This window comes from Mirounga angustirostris, unplaced genomic scaffold (genome assembly GCF_029215605.1).
Source record: "Mirounga angustirostris isolate CCGP_5_RB_7025 unplaced genomic scaffold, mMirAng1.0.hap1 SCAF_5, whole genome shotgun sequence".
Taxonomy (NCBI): Eukaryota; Metazoa; Chordata; class Mammalia; order Carnivora; family Phocidae; genus Mirounga; species Mirounga angustirostris.
The window spans coordinates 160,068,340-160,090,515 of record NW_026991713.1 but is presented as its reverse complement, the minus strand read 5'-3'; the positions used below and the strand labels follow the sequence as shown (position 1 = coordinate 160,090,515).

The 22,176-nt window shown below is 43.1% G+C and overlaps 1 protein-coding gene across 1 annotated transcript in view; it reads right to left on the bottom strand.

Annotated features, from left to right (window-relative positions):
- LCMT1 (leucine carboxyl methyltransferase 1) overlaps nt 1-22,176 on the bottom strand; it is a 48,379-nt gene that overhangs the window by 12,340 nt on the left and 13,863 nt on the right. Inside the window, exons 2-6 of the mRNA XM_064592868.1 lie at nt 18,503-18,594; nt 16,492-16,613; nt 14,363-14,439; nt 12,546-12,607; nt 6,896-6,998 (exon numbers count right to left, since the gene is read on the bottom strand). Coding sequence (XP_064448938.1) covers nt 6,896-6,998; nt 12,546-12,607; nt 14,363-14,439; nt 16,492-16,613; nt 18,503-18,594 — 456 coding nt within the window. The remainder of the gene's footprint in view (nt 1-6,895; nt 6,999-12,545; nt 12,608-14,362; nt 14,440-16,491; nt 16,614-18,502; nt 18,595-22,176) is intronic.

Here is a 22,176-nt window from a genome sequence, read left to right as displayed (position 1 = left end):
ATAGCAATACAAGCCTTTCTCAAGAAATAAGAAAGCTCTCAAATACACAACCTAACCTTACACCTAAAGGAGCTGGGAAAAGAACAGCAAATAGAGCCCATAATGAAGATTAGAGCAGAAATCAATGAAATAGAAACCAAAAGAACAGCAGAACAGATCAACGAAATTAGGAACTGGTTCTTTGAAAGAACTAATAAGATTGATAACCCCCTGGCCAGACTTACCAAAAAGAAAAGAGAAAGGACCCAAATAAGTAAAATCATGAATGAAAGAGGAGAGATCACAACCAACACCAAAGAAATACAAACAATGATAAGAACATATTATGAGCAACTCTATGCCAACAAATTAGGCAATCTGGAAGAAATGGATGCATTCCTAGAGACGTATACACTACCAAAACTGAAACAGGAAGAAATAGAAAACCTGAACAGACCCATTACCAGCAAGGAAATTGAAGCAGTAATCAAAAATCTCCCAACAAACAAGAGCCCAGGGCCAGATGGCTTCCCAGGGGAATTCTATCAAACATTTAAAGAAGAATTAATACCTATTCTTCTGAAGCTGTTTCAAAAACTAGAAATGGAAGGAAAACTTCCAAACTCTTTCTATGAGGCCAGCATTACGTTGATCCCAAAACTACACAAAGACCCCACCAAAAAGAATTACAGACCAATATCCCTATGAACGTGGATGCAAAAATTCTCACCAAAATACTAGCCAATAAGATCCAACAGTACATTAAAAGGATTATTCACAACCAAGTGGAATTTATTCCTGGGCTGCAAGGTTGATTCAACTTCCACAAATCAATTGATGTGTTATACTACATAAATGAAGGAAAGTCAAGAACCATATGATCCTCTCAACAGATGCAGAAAAAGCGTTTGACAAAATACAGCATCCTTTCTTAATTAAAACTCTTCACAGTGCAGGAATAGAGGGAACATACCTCAAAATCATAAAAACCATATAGGAAAAGCCCACAGTGAGTATCATTCTCTGGGGAAAAATAGAGCTTTTCCCCTAAGGTCAGGAACACGGCAGGGAAGTCCACTCTCACCACTGCTGTTCAACATAGTACTAGAAGTCCTAACCTTAGCAATCAGACAACCAAAAGAAATAAAAGGTAGGGGTGCCTGGGTGGCTCAGTCGGTTAAGCATCTGCCTTCAGCTCAGGTGATGATCCCAGGGTCCTGGGATCAAGTCCCACATGAGACTCTCTGCTCAGTTGGGAGCCTGCTTCTCCCTCTGCCTGCCACTCTGCCTACTTGTGATCTCTCTGTCAAATAAATAAATAAAATCTTAATAAATAAATAAATAAATAAATAAATAAAAGGCATCCAAATCGGCAAAGAAGTCAAACTCTCACTGTTTGCAGATGACAAATTGTGGAAAGCCCAAAAGACTCCATCCCAAAATTGCTAGAACTCATACAGGAATTCAGCAAACTGGCAGGATATAAAGTCAATGCACAGAAATCAGTTGCATTTCTATACACTAACAATGAGACAGAAGAAAGAGAAATTAAGGAGTCGATCCCATTTACAACCACACCCAAAACCATAAGATACCTACGAATAAACCTAACCAAAGAGATGAAGGATCTACTCCAAAAACTACAGAACACTTATGAAAGTTGAGGAAGACACAAAGAAATGGAAAAACGTTCCATGCTCATGGACTGGAGGAGCAAATATTGTGAAAATGTCTATGCTACCTAGAGCAATCTACACATTCGCTGCAATCCCTATCAAAATACCATCAACTTTTTTCATAGAGCTGGAACAAATATTCCTAAAATTTGTATGGAACCAGAAAAGACCCCAAATAGCCAGAGGAATGTTGAAAAAGAAAACCAAAGCTGGTGGCATCACAATGCCAGACTTCAAGCTCTATTACAAAGCTGTCGTCATCAAGACAGTATGGTTCTGGCACAAAACAGACACACAGATCAATGGAACAGAAGAGAGAACCCAAAAATGGACCCTCAACTCGATAGTCAACTAATCTTCGACAAAGCAGGAAGAATATCCAATGGAAAAAAGTCTCTTCAACAAATGGTGTTGGGAAAATTGGACAGCCACATGCAGAAGAATGAAATTGGGCCATTTCCTTACACCATACACAAAAAAATACACTCAAAATGGACGAAAGACCTAAATGTGAGACAGGAATCCATCGAAATCCTAGAGGAGAACACAGGCAGCAAGCTCTGTGACCTCAGCCACATCAACTTCTTGCTTAGACATGTCTCCAAAGCCAAGGGAAATAAAGGCAAAAATGAACTATTGGGACTTCAAGATAAAAGCTTTTGCACAGCAAAGGAAACAGTCGACAAAACCAAAAGACAACCGACAGAATGGGAGAAGATATTTGCAAATGTCTTATCAGATAAAGGGCTAGTATCCAAAATCTATACAGAACTTATCAAACTCAACACCCAAAGAATAATCCAATTAAGATACGGGCAGAAGACATGAACAGACATTTCTCCAAAGAAGACATACAAATGGCCAACAGATACATGAAAAACTGCTCCACATCACTCGGCATCAGGGAAATACAAATCAAAACCACACCGGTCCGAATGGCTAAAATTAACCACTCAGGAAATGAGAGATGTTGGCAACGATGTGGAGAAAGGGGAACCCTCCTATACTGTTGGTGGGAATGCAAGCTGGTGCAGCCATTCTGGAAAACAGTATGGAGGTTCCTCAAAAAGATGAAAGTAGAGCTACCCTACCACCCAGCAATTGCACTACTAGGGATTTACCCCAAAGATACAAATATAGTGATCCAACAAAGGGGCACCTGCACCCCAATGTTTATAGCAGCAATGTCCACAATAGCCAAACTGTGGAAAGAGCCCAGATGTGCATTGACAGATGAATGGATAAAGGAGATGTGGCGTGTGTGTGTATATATATATATACATACACACATATATACATACTGAGTTTGGAGAGATTTTGTTACACATCAAAAACTGACAGATACAATGCAGAAATAGTGATACTCATTTAACCAAATCTAATTCTTATATAAATCTTAATCATCAAGAATTGACAACAACCAAGAACAATCTTCAGGAAATTACATTTGTTAGTAAGCACTCTGATTGATAAGACCTGAAGTAATGAACAAATTATGAAATATGAAAAGCAATAAACTCCTAGAGAAATCTCCAAAAGCCTTAATTCTTCAAAGGGAACACAAACAGCCCCAAATTATATGAGCTCTGCTGGTTTATTCCTGGTTCTTTTACTGCTCCTTCTCTGACTCCTTCACTGTATCCTCTTTCTTTCTCTGCCCCTAAATATCGCTGTCCCTCATGGCTAGTTGCTATTTTTCTCACAAAGCAAGTGGGTTACTTTAAAAAAAAAAATTTTTTTTTAAGATTTACTTATCTTAGAGAGAGTGTGTGTGCACGTGGGATGGGGGAGGGGCAGAGGGAGAGAGAGCATCTCAAGTAGGCTCCCCGCTGAGCGCAGAGCCTGCCACGGGGCTCAATCCCATGACCCTGAGATCATGACCTGAGCTGAAATCAAAAGTCAGGCGCTCAACTGACTGAGCCACCCAGGCACACTGCAAGTAGGTTGTTTCTGTCCATGTTTATTGGCGAGGGATCTCAAAACAAATAAATTGTCTGAACTTGAATACCCAGGAAAGTAGTTGAAAAGAACATGGTGTATGTTACCATCAGAATGTACAGCTGGGCTCAGGGCCTGGATTCACAATCACTAGAGAGAAAGGCTCCCCACCAGTAAGTGCCGGCTCTGACCTGATCATATAGCACCAACTATCCACCGTTACTGTTCATCTGGATTTCCTTTTTTTTTTGACAATGAAATGGTATATAACTCAAGTTATTTAAAAATAGATATCCAAATGCTCTCTGGCCCCAACTGGAACATGGTATAAAGAAACTGAGGGCACTAAATCCAGAGGAAAGTCAATGAAGTCCGAGTTGCAAACAAAGTTGAAAATCAGAAAGAATAATTGTTTTAAAATTAGCAATAACCTAAGTTTTAAAACCCCAGATTATATCAACATAAATTATTAGAAAAAGTAAATGAGTGGGGAAAAAGTTCCAAAACCTCAATTAATAGGTTGATAATTAGAGAACTATAGCTCCCAAAACCTTTTTAATGCAAAAGGTGCCCAATTTTACTTAAGACAGTGGGGAAGCCAGGTGAAGAAGGCTATGTGGGAATTTTTTGTACAATTTTTGCAACTTTGTTGTAGATTCGAATTATTTGAAAATGTAAAGTTAAACATTTGTCAGTGTAGTTTTAAGAGGTAGCCATTGGCAATATTAAAAATCGGATTAATACTTTTCAAAATATAAGTGAAAGCAAAGCAAAGCAAACACAGTAGTAAAGGAAAATGCAGAGCACAAATGAAGCCCCATAGAATTATATGTATAATTCTAATACTTGTTCTAGCCACTGCTCTTCATCCATTTTGTAGATGTCCAAAAGCGAGGCAAACTTCCCTATCAAGAGCTAGCCTGATTTATAACTGATTATTTCCCTGATCTTTCAGCAGATTTGCTCCAACAGCGGGTTACTATGGTGGCAATAGGTGGCAGCTGGTTACCATGGTGACCATAGTAATCTAAAGGAGACTGTAGTCTATGTGCCAATTTCTGTTCAACTGCTTTCACAGCATACTTAACTTAATCTTCAGGACCATCTTGTGAAGTAGTTTTTACTTGTGTAGTTGTGAAGAAATTGAGGCTCAAAGAGGCTTCTGGAGGGGGTTTGTTTGTTTACGAAAAAAACTGCCCCATGGGGCGCCTGGGTGGCTCAGTCGTTAAGCATCCGCCTTCGGCTCAGGTCATGATCCCAGGGTCCTGGGATCGAGCCCCACATCGGGCTCCCTGCTCAGTGGGAAGCCTGCTTCTCCTCTCCCTCTCCCCCTGCTTGTGTTCCCTCTCTCACTGTGTCTCTCTCTGTCAAATAAATAAATAAAATCTTTAAAAAAAAAAGAAAAAAACTGCCCCTATTAAATAACTTGTAAGCAGGAGAGGTCGCTTGGAATCCAGGATAAGATTCCAACACTCGGGCTCTCCTCACTCTGAGAGGGCTCCAGGCTTACCAGCGTCACCTTGAGGCAATCTACTGACCACTCACTAACCTGCCCCCAAGAAAATCAGTGGTGTCCTTGAACGTCGAAACTTCCCTTCTGCTGAAAGAAGAACCCCCTACACGCTACGATCTGGGAACCATCTAAAGGGTTCCCCAAAGGAAAAAAGAGGCATATTCCGTACAGTGCGTTGACCTTGCTCTCTGAACACTCAGTGAGACACACAAAGAGTTAGAAAATAAGTACTGGGTCAGTAAGCACCATCCCTGACATCTGCAAAGGTGGACATACAAATCCCAACGATGATAACCTGGTTTATGATTCTAGGCTAAACACGTAAACAAGAACTTCAAAGTGCAGAGGGGTCAGCCATCACCACTTTAACAAAAGATGTATCCGGAAGGTCAAGCTTCAACTCCCTACACTTCCTGCCCTGCATCGCCCAAAGCTCACCTGTATTTGCACCTGTCCTCACCCTCTTCCTCTCCTCTCAGAACGACAGCTTTCCCTTCCCTCCAAGGCTCCTAGCCTCTGTGGGCTCTACGGCCTCTTCTCTACCAGGGATTTCCCTACTAGGTACTCTCTTTAATCACTGGCCACGGATTCTTTGCCTTCAATTTATTTTTAAAGTAACTTTCTGTTTTCCCCACCTTCCCCTCAAGCCTCTCTCTTGAGTTACTCACCCCAAATATTGTTCAAAGTGTCATCTTCACTGACAGTAAGCTGTGTAGACATGTCTTTATCCCCCACTACTGTTAAATTCCAATCTAATTTTGACCAGCATCAGTGTGCTAAAACCACACATCTCACTCCCCTCCACTGCTCCCCAAAGGCACCTGCTCCCAAGAATTTGGTGTGAACCCTTCTGGTCCATTTCTAAAATACTTCTGTAATACATAGGTATAATCATGGAAGTACTGTATTTTGAAGGTTTGATTTTACACATTTGGTATCACACTATGCATATTATTCTGCAACTTGATTTTTTGTTTTATGCAACATTACCCTTTTGAGCTCTCTCCATGCTGATCTAGGTCATGCATTTTACATGTTGCTCACTCATTCTTCTCCTGATGAACATTTAGAATGTTTCCAATTTTCTGCTACTAAAAACAGTGCCTATAATGAACATCCTCCTTGTACAGGCACACAGACTTTCTCGGAGTGCACACATCCAAAAGTGGAACAAACTACTAAATCACATGGTACACATGCTTGCAATTTTAGTAGATACTTCCAGATTGTTCCTCATAATTCACCTGCACCAGTGGCGCACGACCATTCTCATTCTCACATAACCTTGCCAACACTTGATAATGTCAGACTTTCACATTTTTGCCAACTTGGTTGGAGTAAAATAGAGTTCCATCTCATCACCACTGAGGTTCAATACCTTTTTCATATGATATCCAAATTCTTCTTTGAGCTACCTTGTCATCTCTCTTTTGCCTGTTTTCATATGGGACTTACTTTTTTTTTTAATAGTAGCTTACCTTTATTCTGCATACTAATCCTTTATATATCGCAATTATACATTTCTATGCATATAATTATCTTCTCTCAAACTTTATGATGTTAGGCCTCAGTATGTTACAAAAGCAATACATGTGATTCTGATGTGAAAACAAGCTTGAGAAACTTTGCCTCTAAAAATACTTCAGAACACCACTCTCAGTAGCAATGAAACGATAAACATTTCAGAATAAAAAATGGGACACAGGTATAACACTGCAATTTTAACTGGCCTTATTTCATATTAGCAAGAAGTTACAAATGCAGAAGAGGTTAAAAAAAAAAATCTCACTGTGGATTCATGTTACATTTCTTTAGTTTCTCTTCCAGTTCAGGTAAATCTCGGAGATCTGCCCCAATAATGGCGTATCTCTTTGAATCCAACAGGTGTCCATCTGCAAATCCAAGAAGAGATTATCATTTCAACTGAAATTAACCAAGAGATTATAATTTCAATGGGTATGGTTCTTTCAAAATTAAAGTAAACTTATTGTTTTTCTCCATTATAAAAATACATGCTCCATTGTGGGGGGAAAAAAAAAGTCAGGAATGAAGAGGGGAGAAATGAACTAAAATCATACCTTCCAGAGATAACTATTAGTATTTGAGTGTAGAACATCCCGGTCCTTTTTTCTATGTGCTCAAACTCATATATACAAAATAAACACATTCTCACATAAACATACACACACACCTCACACAGAAAAAAGCAAACAGGGCCAATTCTTTCAGAAACTGCTTTTCCTATTTAACAGTAATATCAATGACATCATTCGCTGTAATGATTTCCTAGAGTTCCATGAGTGGATAAAACAACTTACTCAACCAATCTCTCACTATCAGGCATGTGGTATTTCCAAGTTTTCTCCATCTGAGGCACTGCAATGAACATCTTTATATAGACATCATGAAGCACCTGTCAGGTAGGTCTCTCTGAGTGGAATTAGGAGGTCAAAGGGTAAGCCTATGTAAATAATGGTACTGATTGGCTGGCTGCTCTCTAAATGTTTTGCCAATCTGTGAGATACTGTGTTTGAAGGAAAATTGTCTCTATACTAAAGTATTTACAAATAAGATGATAACATTTGCTTTAAAATACTCCAGCAGAGATTGGATGGAATGGTTTTTATACTGGTTCTCAAGCTTTGGCAGCCATCAGAATCACCTGGAGGACTTGTTAAAACACAGACTGATGGGCTCCACTCCCTGAGTTTCTGATTCAGCAGATCTTTCAAAAGTAGAAATTTTTTCAAATTCTTTTAAAAGTTAGAAACCTGTATTTCTAACAAGTGCTTAGGCCGTGTTGATGCCCCTAGTTTAGGACTAACTTTTAGAACCACTGGTACAGATGAAGTTGGTCATAGTTATAGTTAGATGTTGGGCACGTGGAGGTTCACTGATTTATTTTTATGTATACCTAAAAATGTTGTCAATTAAAAGTTTAAAAAATGGATTGTAATTTATTTATTTATTTTTTTACAGATTTTATTTATTTATTTGACAGAGAGAGACACAGCGAGAGGGAACACAAGCAGGGGGAGTGGGAGAGGGAGAAGCAGGCTTCCCGCGGAGCAGGGAGCCCAATGTGGGGCTCGATCCCAGGACTCTGGGATCACAACCTGAGCCAAAGGCAGATGCCTAACAACTGAGCCACCCAGGTGCCCCAAAAACGGATTGTAATTTTTAAAAAAAGGAAACTGCTTGGTTGTTTACCCGAAGCATTGCTTGCTCAGCTTCCTCAAGGGTACAAACCATGGAAGGAACTGGAACATCCAACAGCCATTCTATATCATTGCTAATAGCTCAAGTTCTCTCAGCTCTGAGAGGTCACAGTAGAAAAAGGGAAAGAGGCTAAACCACAGTGTCTGAAAACTCTCATGATGCTGATAACCCAATTCAGCTGACTCAAATACACTGGGCCACACACCATAAGCTAAAAGATGTACCTCCTAGGCACCTGCTAGATTTCAGGCAAGCAGGGAAACCCGACGTCGGAGCCCCAGGTGCCACAATGCCCAAGTCAGAAAAGGAATATAAAGACTATGAAGGAAGGCACTTGTCTGCCCTATTGTGAGATCAAATAATAAATATCTGTGCACCTTCTTGCAAATAGTGAACATGTTACTAAAAAGTGTGCTTGGAGTGAGTTATTCCATCCCTGATTAAAAAAAAAAAAAAAAAAGAGTTGAGATGTACTACAAAAACACCAACACATCCGTTCATTTGACCATTCAGGTGTGTATTTATTTAACCAACAATCTTGGCGTGCCAGGCACTGTTCTAGGTGCTGGGGACACAGTGATGAACAAGAGACAGGTCGCTGCCTCTCATAAGGCTTACCCCCCCAGAGGAGGGAGAGAGACAATGAATCATTAAAGAAAGGAAGAATTGGGCGCCTGGGTGGCTCAGTTGGTTAAGCGACTGCCTTCGGCTCAGGTCATGATCCTGGAGTCCCAGGATCGAGTCCCGCATTGGGCTCCCTGTTCAGCAGGGAGTCTGCTTCTCCCTCTGACCCTCCACCCTCTCATGCTCTCTCTCTATCATTCTCTCTCTCAATAAAAAATTTTAAAAAAAAATCTTAAAAAAAAAAAAAGAAATACTGCGAATGTGGGCGCCTGGGTGGCTCAGTTGGTTAAGCGACTGCCTTCGGCTCAGGTCATGATCCTGGAGTCCCGGGATCGAGTCCCGCATCGGGCTCCCTGCTTGGCAGGGAGTCTGCTTCTCCCTCTGACCCTCCTCCCTCTCATTCTCTCTGTCTCAAATAAATAAATAAAATCTTTAAAAAAAAAAAAAAAGTGGGCGCCTGGGTGGCTCAGTCGGTTAAGCGACTGCCTTCGGCTCAGGTCATGATCCCAGAGTCCCGGGATCGAGTCCCACATCGGGCTCCCTGCTCAGCGGGGGGTCTGCTTCTCCCTCTGACCCTCCCCCATCTCATGCTCTATCTCATTCTCTCTCTCAAATAAATAAATAAAAATCTTTAAAAAAATTTAAAAAAAAGGAAGAATTAAGAGAATATCAGAGTATTAAGTGCTAAGAAGCAAATAAAAGGTGATTAAAAAAAAAAAAAGAGTAGAAGGGACAGGGTTCAGTCTTTCACCTGGTGGTCATGGAGGGCTTCTCAGAGGAGGCAGTAGCTAAGCTGAGACAGAGGTGATCAGAAGGAGCCTGGTAGGCAAAATTAGGGGAAAAGAGTTCCATGGTAGAAGGAAGTGGAAGATCCGAAGGTGACAGGCAACAGCAGGACAATGTGGCCAGATCAGAGTTACTGTAGTCAAAAGTAGAATCAGGAGGCAGACAGAGGAATGCTTAACCGTGCGGATCCCAACCAGCGGGAAGATTTAAGCAGGGGAGTAAGAGAACCTGATTTACTCCTTCTGACTTTTCACTGGGTGCCCGTTTATATACTTTGAATTTTCCTCCCCGTGCACAGTCCAGCTTAAAAAAAGTGTCAATTCAAAGATGCGTCTTTTTTTCCACTTTAACATTCCTGAAATCAGGACGCATCGAACAGTCAAGAACACACCCATTAATTTGCCAGCAAGTTGTCTTTCCTAACGATAAAGAAATAGCAGTGAATCTTACAATCACAGCCTCATATGTTTGATGAAGGAGGGTAATGTTTCAATGAAATTTGTGCCACTTTTATGACCACCTATCACTTTTGTCAGGCCTTCACTCACATTTGTATTTCCCTTGTTTTATTCGAATTCTCCTTCCTCGGTATGCCCGCAAGATCAAAAACTAAAAGCACAGAACCAGAAAATGTGTGTACATGAGACACAAACACAGAGTTCAAAAGCAAGCAAACAACTAACAAAAAAATCAGCCCAAAAAAAGATGATGAGGGACTTTTATCAAAGAATGTATCTTTATGTTCTAAAGGATTCCTAGCAATTGAGGAGAAAATGAAACGATACCATGGACACATTCCCGATGGACATTTACAAGGAAATCCTGCAGGCCAAAAAAGGAAGGAAGATACTCCATCTCAGGAGCAGTTTCAAAGTTAATTTAAAAATTTTTAATTAATAGGTTTGGAAGATAAGCAGAAATTTTTGTTTTAATGGTAACAGCCACTGTCAGTGAGGCTGTAGGGAAAGAGAATCCTCGTCTACTCTCGTGAAAATACAATTTACTAAAGAGGGTCTCGAAGAACAGTTTGGCAGTAGCTATTAGAATTCATAAAGGACAATCCCTTGAACCAGCAATTCCTGCAAATATGCACGTGTGCATATTTGTGCTTTCTACAACACTGTTTAATAGAAAACCATAAAAAACTCAGCTATGTAAAGGACCGTCAGTACCAAATACATTAAGTAAAATGGAATTTCATGCCAAGGAGAACTAGAAAGCCATCAGAAATGATGAGGCAGACCTATATATGATGACACGAAGACAGCCACGAATCACTAACGATGCAGAAAGAGCGAGTTACAAAACAGGATGTGTAAATTACTCACTTTATTAAATTTACACATAGATCTATTTATTTTGAGAACTATAGATTCACTCATTCAACAGATACATACTGAACTACAACCTCTGTATTTATTCAATGTGTATATACATTCTTTCAACAAAAATTTATCGAACCTTCTAGGTGCCAGCACTGGATTCTATTTATGTGTGTGTTTTTTCATGTGTGATATTGATCCGTCTCTAGGTGCATTGTTCATCCACAGGAGAAAACACTCTGAACACTGGTTATCTTTTTTTTTTTTTTAAAGATTTTATTTATTTATTTGAGAGAGAGAATGAGATAGAGAGAGCATGAGAGGGGGGAGGGTCAGAGGGAGAAGCAGACTCCCTGCTGAGCAGGGAGCCCGATGCGGGACTCGATCCCGGGACTCCAGGATCATGACCTGAGCCGAAGGCAGTCGATTAACCAACTGAGCCACCCAGGCGCCCCAACACTGGTTATCTTGATGGGGGGAGAGATTGTGGAGGGTCTTTACTTTCTACTTCATACATTTGTGTACTGATGGATCAAAGGTGATGCAAAGTGTTAGCTCTTCCACTACAGGTAATCATTCTGACACAAGTACTCACCAAATACACAGAAAACTGTGATAGCTACAGTGTGGAGAAATCAGCTAGGCCAGCACAGGGCAAAGCTGCACACGTTCTACTTATAATTTGTAGGAGGAAACAAAGTATGGGGGAGATGTTCTTTCCTGGAGGAGTTTCTTCACGAGGAGCATGACTATGGCACTGTGGTTGCACAGAGGCCTGTCTAGTTGTCTGATGTTTCCTGTGGCATCTGTGTCCACCATCCAAGAAGGCCATCCTTCTGGGCAGGTCTTCTGACCTGAATTATTAATAAGTCCCTGAACTACTCTGCCAGACAGACAGAAAACGATGGAACATTCTGGAAGAGGTTTCCCTTGGTTCGAAAGGCTTAGAAGTGAGCAGAGTGTTGCTGCAAACACTCATAATTAAAACGTGAGGGGGGAAAACCCGAGCACAGGGGCCAAGGAGGTGACCTAATAGGTGGAGCAGGTCAGGTACACACAGCGGGGAGCAGCGGGGGCAGGACTGCAGGGTGACAGCCCCCCTCCACGAGGCAGCCATGTAGGAGGGAGGGTCTGATGCGGCCGGACTGGATGTTCCCAAGGAAAGCTGGAAACGGAGATTCTCCGGAAAAAAATCTATTTTTGCACCATTTGCAAATCATTGAAACACATTTTGTAAAAGACTTTAGAACGGGGACCTATGGACATCTGCTTTAAATTCCTCCACGGTAAATGTGATGCGGTGTAAATGTATCCGCAGAAGTACCCGCTGTGTGACGTCATGGGCACGCGCACACACACACACACACACACACACATTCTGACACGCGCGCACACACACACACACCCCATATTTCAAAAGAAAAGGGGGGAAAAAAGCAAAGAGAGTTCTACAGTCCGTACTGCACCACGTAGGTTAAGGGTACTTGCCGTTTTGAAGTGGGTCCTCTGAATGTAATTCTATAATGGGTTGTGATAAGAAAGGCTTGACTCTGTGGGGAGATGGGAAAGCGAGAGAATTGAGTCCAGGAGCTCAGTTTCAGCAAAACTGCAAACACCCACTCCAGAAGCGGCAACTACATCCTGCTCCTGCTCAAAGCAAGGGCCACTCGGTGCACAGGGCCTTCTGCTTCATGACATCTGGCCCTCGGCACACGCACTCACACTTCAGTGGATCGGGGCTCAGGCGAGGTCACTAAGCAGGACACTCCGAATCGGATGTCCAGTCACAGTCTGATCATAAATACTGAAGACTCAGAACTTGATCAAGATAAGTCATCAAGAATGTTCCCGATGTTCCAGTGTTTTCCAAGCCGTCTCTCGTTTCCTGCCTCTTCTCCAACAAAATTTTTAACACAGTGCTTATTCTCACAGTTAACTGAAAAACAGACTCCTATTCAGACCTGAAGTCAGTAACATTTATGTGATGAGTCTCCTCCTTCACAATATGCAAAAATCAGACCTCAGAGAGCCGAATCCTCTATCAAACAACCATACACAAAGGCCAAAGCATTTTTCAGCCCAGAAGCCACCTCTGGGCTTACGTGAGAACCCACTTACTCTTACTTCACTTGGGGATCCAACAAGCTAGGTTGTCCTCTGCAGATGCCCAGCCTCAGACGCCAGACGGCAAGTAAAAAGCATATTTACTGTAACAGAATCTTGTATTTGGAAAGGGTGAAAACCTTGTTTTCATAGGATAAAGTAGAACAACCTCATACTTGAAAAGTATTTCCAGATGATGAGAATCAGACATCTATGAAGGACAAGCTGAAACTTTTAGGTTCACTAAAAATTTTTTTAAATGTAAGACCTGGCAGGGCGCCTGGGTGGCTCAGTTGGTTAAGCGACTGCCTTCGGCTCAGGTCATGATCCTGGAGTCCCGGGATCGAGTCCCGCATCGGGCTCCCTGCTCGGCAGGGAGTCTGCTTCTCCCTCTGACCCTCCTCCCTCTCACGCTCTCTGTCTCTCATTCTCTCTGTCTCAAATAAATAAATAAAATCTTTAAAAAAAAAAAAAAAAGACCTGGCATTTTATTGAAATCACTCATTTAAAAACAGGGAAGGGAGTACAGGTTAAAACCACTAAGAAACCTTGACCTTGGGCTTGAGGCCAGGGTTTAAATCTCAGCTCCACCCTTTCGTCCACAGGTGCCCTGACGGAAATTCGCTTCACTGCTTTGAGCCTTGGGTTCCCCCCAGAATTCACGAGTCTGCTCTGAGTACTGAATGATGATCCAAGTGAAGCATTTCACATGGTGCTACAAAAGGTCCCAGCAGAGATTCACAAACTCATCCTCTACAACTCTGCAAACTTTTTAAAACCTGGCTTCAGGGTCGCCCCTGGAAAATCTCACATATGACTAAATTCAGCCTCGTCATCATTTACTCGAACAATATATACTCGGCATCTGCTCTGGGTCTGGCACCTCTCTATGCCCTGGAGATATCGAAGTAGACAAAAGACACAGAACAATTCCGATGATTAAACTACTGTAGGTCATTTCTTTTCAAGGTTCAGAGAAATGACATTCATGGACAGAAGAGTCTCAAGGGAGGGTGTGTATTGCATTTGGAAGACTGCTCGACAGGTATGGAATGAGGATCCTGGGGCCAGCAAGAAAGAAGGGGGGGGGGGGCCAAGGGAAGAGCCCCCTAAAATGAGGTCTCCAGCATGCAGATCAGCCCCCTACTGACCGCTGCCTCTGAATCTACCCGGCTCTGTCCTCTGGTCCAAGCCACACTTACTTGATGCTGTGCAGCTTTCTCGTGACTATCATTGGAAAGTCGACCTCAAAATATTTACTTGGGAGAAGATCTTCATCCTGAGGACAAACACACAGTAAGTTTTCGAATTCTATATTCCCTCATACATTGACTGACCATCTTCACGTACTGAACACTAGGCCCCAAACAGCAAAGGCCTTAGGGCCTTAGGGCCTTAAATTAGGAACAATACGGTCAGAAATGTATTTTTTAGGTGACTTTGGTCTCCGCATGGAGAACGGATGGAGGACAAAAGTTAGGAGGATCTCACAGCCATCCAGGAAGAAGGTCCAGGGAAGAAGTCATGGGGAGCCTGAACTGGGGTAGCCGCCCCTGGGATGGATGTGGGGAGGCACTGAGAGGTGCTGGGGAAGTAGGACCTAACAGACTTCTCCCAAACCCAGACTGAGACAGATTAGGGAGGGTCAGGAAACCAATGTGGGGGGAGGGTGGGACCAGCATTTGGGGGATCAAATAGGATACAACAGCAAATATCACAAAGCATCCCCCACAGTGAGGGCAGGCAAGTTTCGCCCATTTGACCTAGACTCCAAAGAGCAAACAAGCATTTTTTTTTTAAAGAAACTTAGATTAAAAAAAAAAACAAAAACAAAAAAAACCTTTGGACCAATATAATTATCAAACAAACCAAAATTCCTCCATAAAATCTTTTAGACCCTAGGCTATTAGTTTTCCTCACTCCTGACAGATAACCTTTCTCTTGGAAGGGGTACCTAGGTCTCGGTGTACCTTGACCAGAAATAAAAATGTCAGACTTATTCATTATTAACCGACCTACATGACAGGGGGAGAAACCAAACCTCGGGACCAAGGCAAAAGGGAGTTGGGCCGAGAGGAGGCTTTTCTCCAGTGGCTTCTGCTCACACTGCACACGTTCTGCCCCTGCATTCTGTTCCAGCTCCTTCAACCACACCATAGCCACTGAGGTACAGACGCAACACGGACAGAAGACCACAAAGACCCCCCTGAACAAGCACAAGGCTCTGTGTAGAGAACAGGGAAGGAACCTGGACTTGGAGGAGCTGCAGTCCATTGTCTGTTCCACGCTCCAGCCCCACTGGCTGTCCAATTTGGGGGAGACACAGGCTCTTGCGCCCCCCCTTTCCCTATCTGTGTAACCCACCGCCCCACAGAGCTCCCAAGTTAATTCATGAGGTCATGGAAGTACAAGCACCTCATAAACGTGAGCTCTCCTAACCTGAATGAAAAAGGCAGAGGCAAATGACTGATACTCAGGCCAGGCTGAGGCTGCTGAGTTTTCTCCTGAGTAACAGAAAGGTCGGGAACACTGATGACCAAAGACCTTCTTATCAGGAGAGCTCATTAGGGACAAAACACATATGCAGGTCGCGTTAGGCCCACATGCTCTAATTTATCTTGGTGTATGTCTGCAATAACTCTGGGGAAACTCCCGAACCCATCACTGCCACATGACTGACCTAAGAGAAAAAACAGAAAATTCTGTACAAATGTACAGGAAAGAAAATGCAATGGGTGAGGGTGTCATCGGGAACAGACTGGGCACTTCAATTCCAGCCCAGAATCCAAGACCAGCGCTTTGGTCCTGGTTCTGCACTAACCGGACCCATCTCCTTTCCTGTGAGTGAGCATAGTTACACCTGTTCTTGCCCCCTAACAGAGCAGGTGAGGGATCAAATCAGGGAATAGCTACAAAAGGCCTTGTGTCATATCACCATCACCCAGCCTTGCACATCCCCAAACTGTATTGAGGATACTGTCACGATGACAATAAAATCTTCCTTATCGTCAATATGGCAGATGCAGGGGCTCTGGGTCTCACAATTCCACTGGCAGGGCTCTTCCACACGTGCTGGGACATGTCTACAAGGATTTTTATCATAACCCCTGTTGCAACAGCAAAGGATGGGAAGCCAGGCACCTATCCTTCAGCGAGGCCCTGGGGACATCACGTATGTGGCTGAGGGTGGCAGCAGGTACAAGCAGCTGGGGACAGGGGCGCGAGACAGGCAGTCACTGCATTCCTTCTGAATATATTTTTAACATTTTTGAACCAGGCGGGCACCTTCACAAATGAAACAATTCGGGAAAGAAGGGGCATTTTCATTTACCTTTAATCTCCAGAAGGTGGTATCCATCCCAGCCCCAAGATTTAGAATTTGACAATGACATTCTGTCTTCCGTAGAAATGCCTTTATCAGCTGACTGACGCCATGGACTCGAGCAAAATATCCTGAGAGAGAGACAGGGACAAGCTATCGCTCAGTGAGGTCAGAAATCATCCCTGCAGAGCCCACCCCAGGAGAAGAGCAAATGAGGACTCTTCTGCTCTTCTTCGGGGTCAGTGGTTTATCTCTGGACTTCATGGGAGAAATAATGACTTTCACATTCTCTTCCTTTTTTTTTAATTTAAAGCTGCTAGAACCAAAGTAAGTACAATCTATTTAATGGTAGAATTAACTATCTTAAAAATAAAATGGTCCGTAAATTTACTTATGAAAGACAAGTTGGATCTAAATATTCCTTCAGGAAATGTGCTTTTTTGTGGCTAGGTGAAAGCTACTAGGGACTCAGCAAAAAGTCAAAATGACGAGATCATGATGAAAATAATATTTTGGGGTCATTATATGGGACAGATAAATGTCACAGCAAAAAAAAAAAGAAAGAAAGAAAGAAAAAAAGGCCGTATTTCTTACCGTGTTCCCTTCATCTCCATCCGTGCGGGTAAGAGCCTCTGTTTATAAAATGGCCTCACGGGGCACGTGGGTGGCTAAAGCGATTAACTGTTTGCCTTCAGCTCAGGTCATGATCTCAGGGTCCTGGGATCCAGCCCCATGTTGGGCTACCTGCTCAGTGGGGAGCCTGCTTCTCCCTCTGCCTGCCGCTCCCCCTCCTTTGCGCTCTCTCTCAAATAAATAATATCTTTCCAAAAATAACAAAAATAAATAAAATGGCCTCACAGACCATCTGCATTGCTGATAAATGGACTTGCTCAGCTCCAAGGGAATGGGAAGCTGGAGCAAAGGCAATGAAAAATAAAAATAGAGGGAAAGGAAGATAATATCTATTCTAAAGCCCTGCTACTTAAGTATAACTACTTTAAGAACAAAATTTGAGTAGCATTTAGAAACTTACTGCAATGTGACAAGGAATTCTATGTCTATTGATTATCCTAATAAGGAACTTGAGCTTCTATTTTATGTGTTTCTTGCATTTTATTTTTCTAGGAAATCATTTTTAATGTATGTTATAGAATATTGTCCACAACAGATTGGTTATTGGAACAAAACTTTAAAGAGGCTCATAACACACTGTTAGGGAAGCACTCTCCTAGTGGGCCCCAGTCTGGAGATGCCAGCCCAGGCAGAGAAAGAAGGAAAGAAGGTCAGCTGACACGCTGCCTGGGGCGCCCATCTCCCGGGGCCCCAAGGTGGGTTCCCACCTCTGCAGCGTGGTTAGGAAAGCTGCCTCAGGAGCCCGGGAGGGAGTCTTCAGGCCTCTTAGCCAGGCCTGGCCCCATCTCCCCGATGCCTGGGTTCACCCTCAGCTCCAAGTAAGGTCCATGTCCTTATTCTCAGGAACCACCACTTTACACTTTCTTTGCATTTCTTATACAATCTACCCATAGGCTCCATCTTTAGGGCCAGGATTCCCTGCATGCACAAGGACTGTGGTCATTTGGTGAACTTCTCAATCTCGCTGAGACTGAGACACCCTCCTGTCTCAAATCCTTTCACTGACTTGATACAAAGGACTTGCAGAGCCTGACAGTGTTACTATCATTTTACTAAGGCCAAGAAAGTAATTCCTTACTTGAACAGACAGTTCACAGTAAAAAATAATATAAATGGCTCTTAAGAACATAAAAATGATCTTCAACTTCACCCCCACATAAGAGGAATATAAAATAAAATTACTGTAAGATACCATCCTTCATGTATCAGATTAACCATGATGAAAAGGTTCCTAATACACTGTGTTGGTGAGGATGTTGGAAAATGAGCACTTTCATACGCCACTGGAGAGAATGAACACTTGAACTCTCTCTTTTGTAGAATGAATCCCTAAAAGCTCAGGTCTCTGGGCTGATGAGGGGATGCTGGGAGGGAGGGGGTCACTTGCCTCTGTTAATTTCGGGGGCCTTCCTCTCCTTAGACAGTCTTACAAAATGCTGGATGTAAGGGTCATGCCAGTAGCCAAGGCTTACTGCAAACCTGGAAAGGAGGAAAGGAGGCAGGTGAGTTGAGGTCAGTAGGATCTGACCCAGTTCTCAGGAACCAGGTCAAGAAGGAAAATCATCTACCTCAAAAGACCAACAGAGGCACGTCTGGTGCTCCATTACAAATGTCAGCAGACTCAGCCATCCGTCTTGGTGCTCATACACACGGCCCCTCACCCTCCCCACGGCGCCCATTTCTTCCCTCTCTTTACTCATGTGGCTAACTCCTTCCCCAGAACCCTAGAGAGGACAGAACCTCACCTTCTCACCAAGAAGACCTGCCACCACTTATTCCCTCAGCAAACTTACTGGCAAGAGCCAGTCAGAAAACTCTGCTCGACCAGAAGTTCTGTGTCTGTAGGAAAGAAGATCCAGAATTGTTTTGTAAAACTCACGAATGACTACCTAAGCATTTCCCCTGGCTCTGTATTAGGTACCAGTCGTTGCTTTCAGCACGTCATAGTGGGGAAAACCAGGAACAAAGAAACACAACAGCTACAACCTAGAAAATGCTAGAGACAACCCACAGAATGGGAGAAGATATTTGCAAATGACACTACAGATAAAGGGCTGGTATCCAAGATCTATAAAGAACTTCTCAAACTCAACCCCCAAAAAACAAATAATTAAGCCAAAAAGTGGGCAGAAGATATGAAAAGACACTTCTCTGAAGAAGACATACAAATGGCTAACAGACATGTGAAAAAATGTTCATCATCATTAGCCATAAGGGAAATTCAAATCAAAACCACATTGAGATACCACCTTACACCTGTTAGAATGGCAAAAATAGACAAGGCAAGAAACAACAAATGTTGGAGAGGTTGTGGAGAAAGGGGAACCCTCTTACACTGTTGGTGGGAATGCAAGTTGGTACAGCCACTTTGGAAAACAGTGTGGAGGTGCCTCAAAAATTTAAAAATAGAGCTACCCTATGACCCAGCAATTGCACTACTGGGTATTTACCCCAAAGACACAGATGTAGTGAAAAGAAGGGCCATATGCACCCCAATGTTCATAGCAGCAATGTCCGCAATAGCCAAACTGTGGAAAGAGCCGAGATGCCCTTCAACAGATGAATGGATAAAGAAGATGTGGTATATATATATACAATGGAATATTACTCAGCCATCAGAAAGGATGAATACCCAACTTTTACATCAACATGGATGGGACTGGAGGAGATTATGCTAAGTGAAATAAGTCAAGCAGAGAAAGTCAATTATCATATGGTTTCACTTATTTGTGGAACATAAGGAATAGCATGGAGGACACTAGGAGAAGGAAGGGAAAAATGGGTGGGGGGGGGAATTGGAGGGAGAGATGAACCATGAGACTATGGACTCTGAGAAAAAAACAGGGTTTTAGAGGGGAGAGGGGAGGGGGGATTGGTTAGCCCAGTGATGGGTATGAAGGAGGGCACGTACTGCATGGAGCACTGGGTATTATACGAAAACAATGGATCGTGGAACACCACATCAAAAACGAATGATGTATTGTATGGTGACTAACATAACATAATAAAATTAAAAAAAAAAAACTGTAATAAATAATAGGACATTGAACTTCAGATGCTTCAGCACCTAATATAAGTCGAATTTGGTACAATAAAGAATTAAAAAAAAAAAAAAGAAAGAGCCTGCACTCTCTGGTCTACACAACCTGCAAAATGCTATGGTAGCCTAAACTCTATCCCGTCTACACTACAAGGAATCAAAGTTTTAGTGTTCTAAACCAGGGAGCTGAAGCCCAGATTACCACTGAAGGTCTTCTGGCAACCGTGAGGAAACCAGCCTTAGGACAATGAGAAGTAAGGAAAGGAGCCTGGATCCCAAAGGCCATGTGAAGCCATTTTGGCCCTTGCCCCTCAATGGATATCTTGTGAATTAATAAATGTCTTTAACATTTCAACCAAATGGAGGGGCACCTGGGTAGCTCAGTTGAACGGCCAACTCTTGGTTTAGGCTCAGGTCATTTTCTCGGGGTCCTGGCATCAAGCCCCGTGGCGGACTCCGTCCTCAGCCAGGAGTCTGTTTCAGGATTCTCTCTCCCTCTGCCCTTCTCCCGCCCCGTACTCTCTCTAAAATAAATAAATCTTTAAAAAAAAGTAAAAAATAAAAAAATAATAAAAATAAAAATAAGTAATAAATAGGGGGGGGCGGAGCAAGATGGCGGAGGAGTAGGAGACCTGGATTTCGTCTCCTCTCAGGAATTCAGCTGGATAGGGATCAAACCAATCTGAACACCTACGAACTCAACAGGTGATCGAAGAAAAGAAGAGCAACAACTCTCTGAACAGAAAAGCAACCACTTTCTGGAAGGTAGGACGTGCGGAGAAGTGAATCCGAGGCAATATTTGGGAGGATAGACGGCTGGGGAGGGGCCTCCATCGAATGCTTCTGGCAAGTGATAGAACCACGGAGCACAAAATTGGAACTTTTAGAAGTCTGCTCCGCTGAGGGACGTCACTCTGATGGCTAAGCGGGGGGTGGAACCCTCGTGGGACAGTGTGGTCTCAGGACCCTCGGGGTCACAGAAAGACCGGGGGTGCCTAAGGGTGGCAGAGCTCCCAGGTATCGGAGTGGGGAAGCCGGCTGCAGAGACGGAGCCGAGGCGCGGGATCTCAGCTCGGGGTTGCCATTAACCATGATCCGCGGCACAGTTGGGTCCCTGCTTCTTCAGCAGGGACCCAACAAGCGGCAGATCCGGGGAGACTCACCTTCTTCCCCTGGGAGGAGCCGAGCGGGAGCGCACCGCAGGGATCTGCTGGGTTTGGAGACTCCACACGGGGTCGGGTGCCAGAGACAGAAACGCGCGGTCACAGGCCGGGTGAGCACGGAGTGTGGCCAGAGACCGGGGAGACGGGAATGACTGGCGGCTTTTCTCTGGGGGCTCACTGAGGAGCAGGGCCCAAGTTCTCCGCTCCTCCGAGGCAGAGATTGGGAGGCCACCATTTTCACTCTCCGCCTCCAAAGCTGTAGGGAAAGCTTGCAGGGAACAAAAGCTCTGGAGAGCAAACCCGAGCAGATTACTTAGTCCTGACGGGGCAAGGGCGGGGCAATTCCGCCTCCGGGAAAGACATTTGGGAACCACGGCAACAGGCCCCTCCCCAGAAGATCAGCGAGAACAGCCAGCCAAGACCAAGTTTACTGATCAATGAGAACTGCAGAACTCCAGCACTAGGGGAATAATGCACATAGAATTCATGGCTTTTTTACCATGATTCTCTAGTCTTTCAAAGTTAATTTTTTTTAACTTTTTTTTTTTGAATTTTGCTTTTTCGCTTTTTCAACCAACATCTTATCAATCCCTTTTTTAAAAAAAAATTTTTTTATTTTTCATTTTTAGAGTCATATTCTATTCCTTCATAGTAGTTACCCGTATTTTTGGTATATATATATATATAAGTTGTTCTCTCTTTAAAATTTTGAGATAGTTTCTTCTAACAGATCAAAATATACCCTAAATCTCTAGTGTATGGTTTTTTTCTACTCCCCTGCCTGATCACATTCTCTCCCTTTTTTTTTCTCTCTCTTTTTTCAAACAACTTCTTATCAATTCCTTTTATAAAATTTTT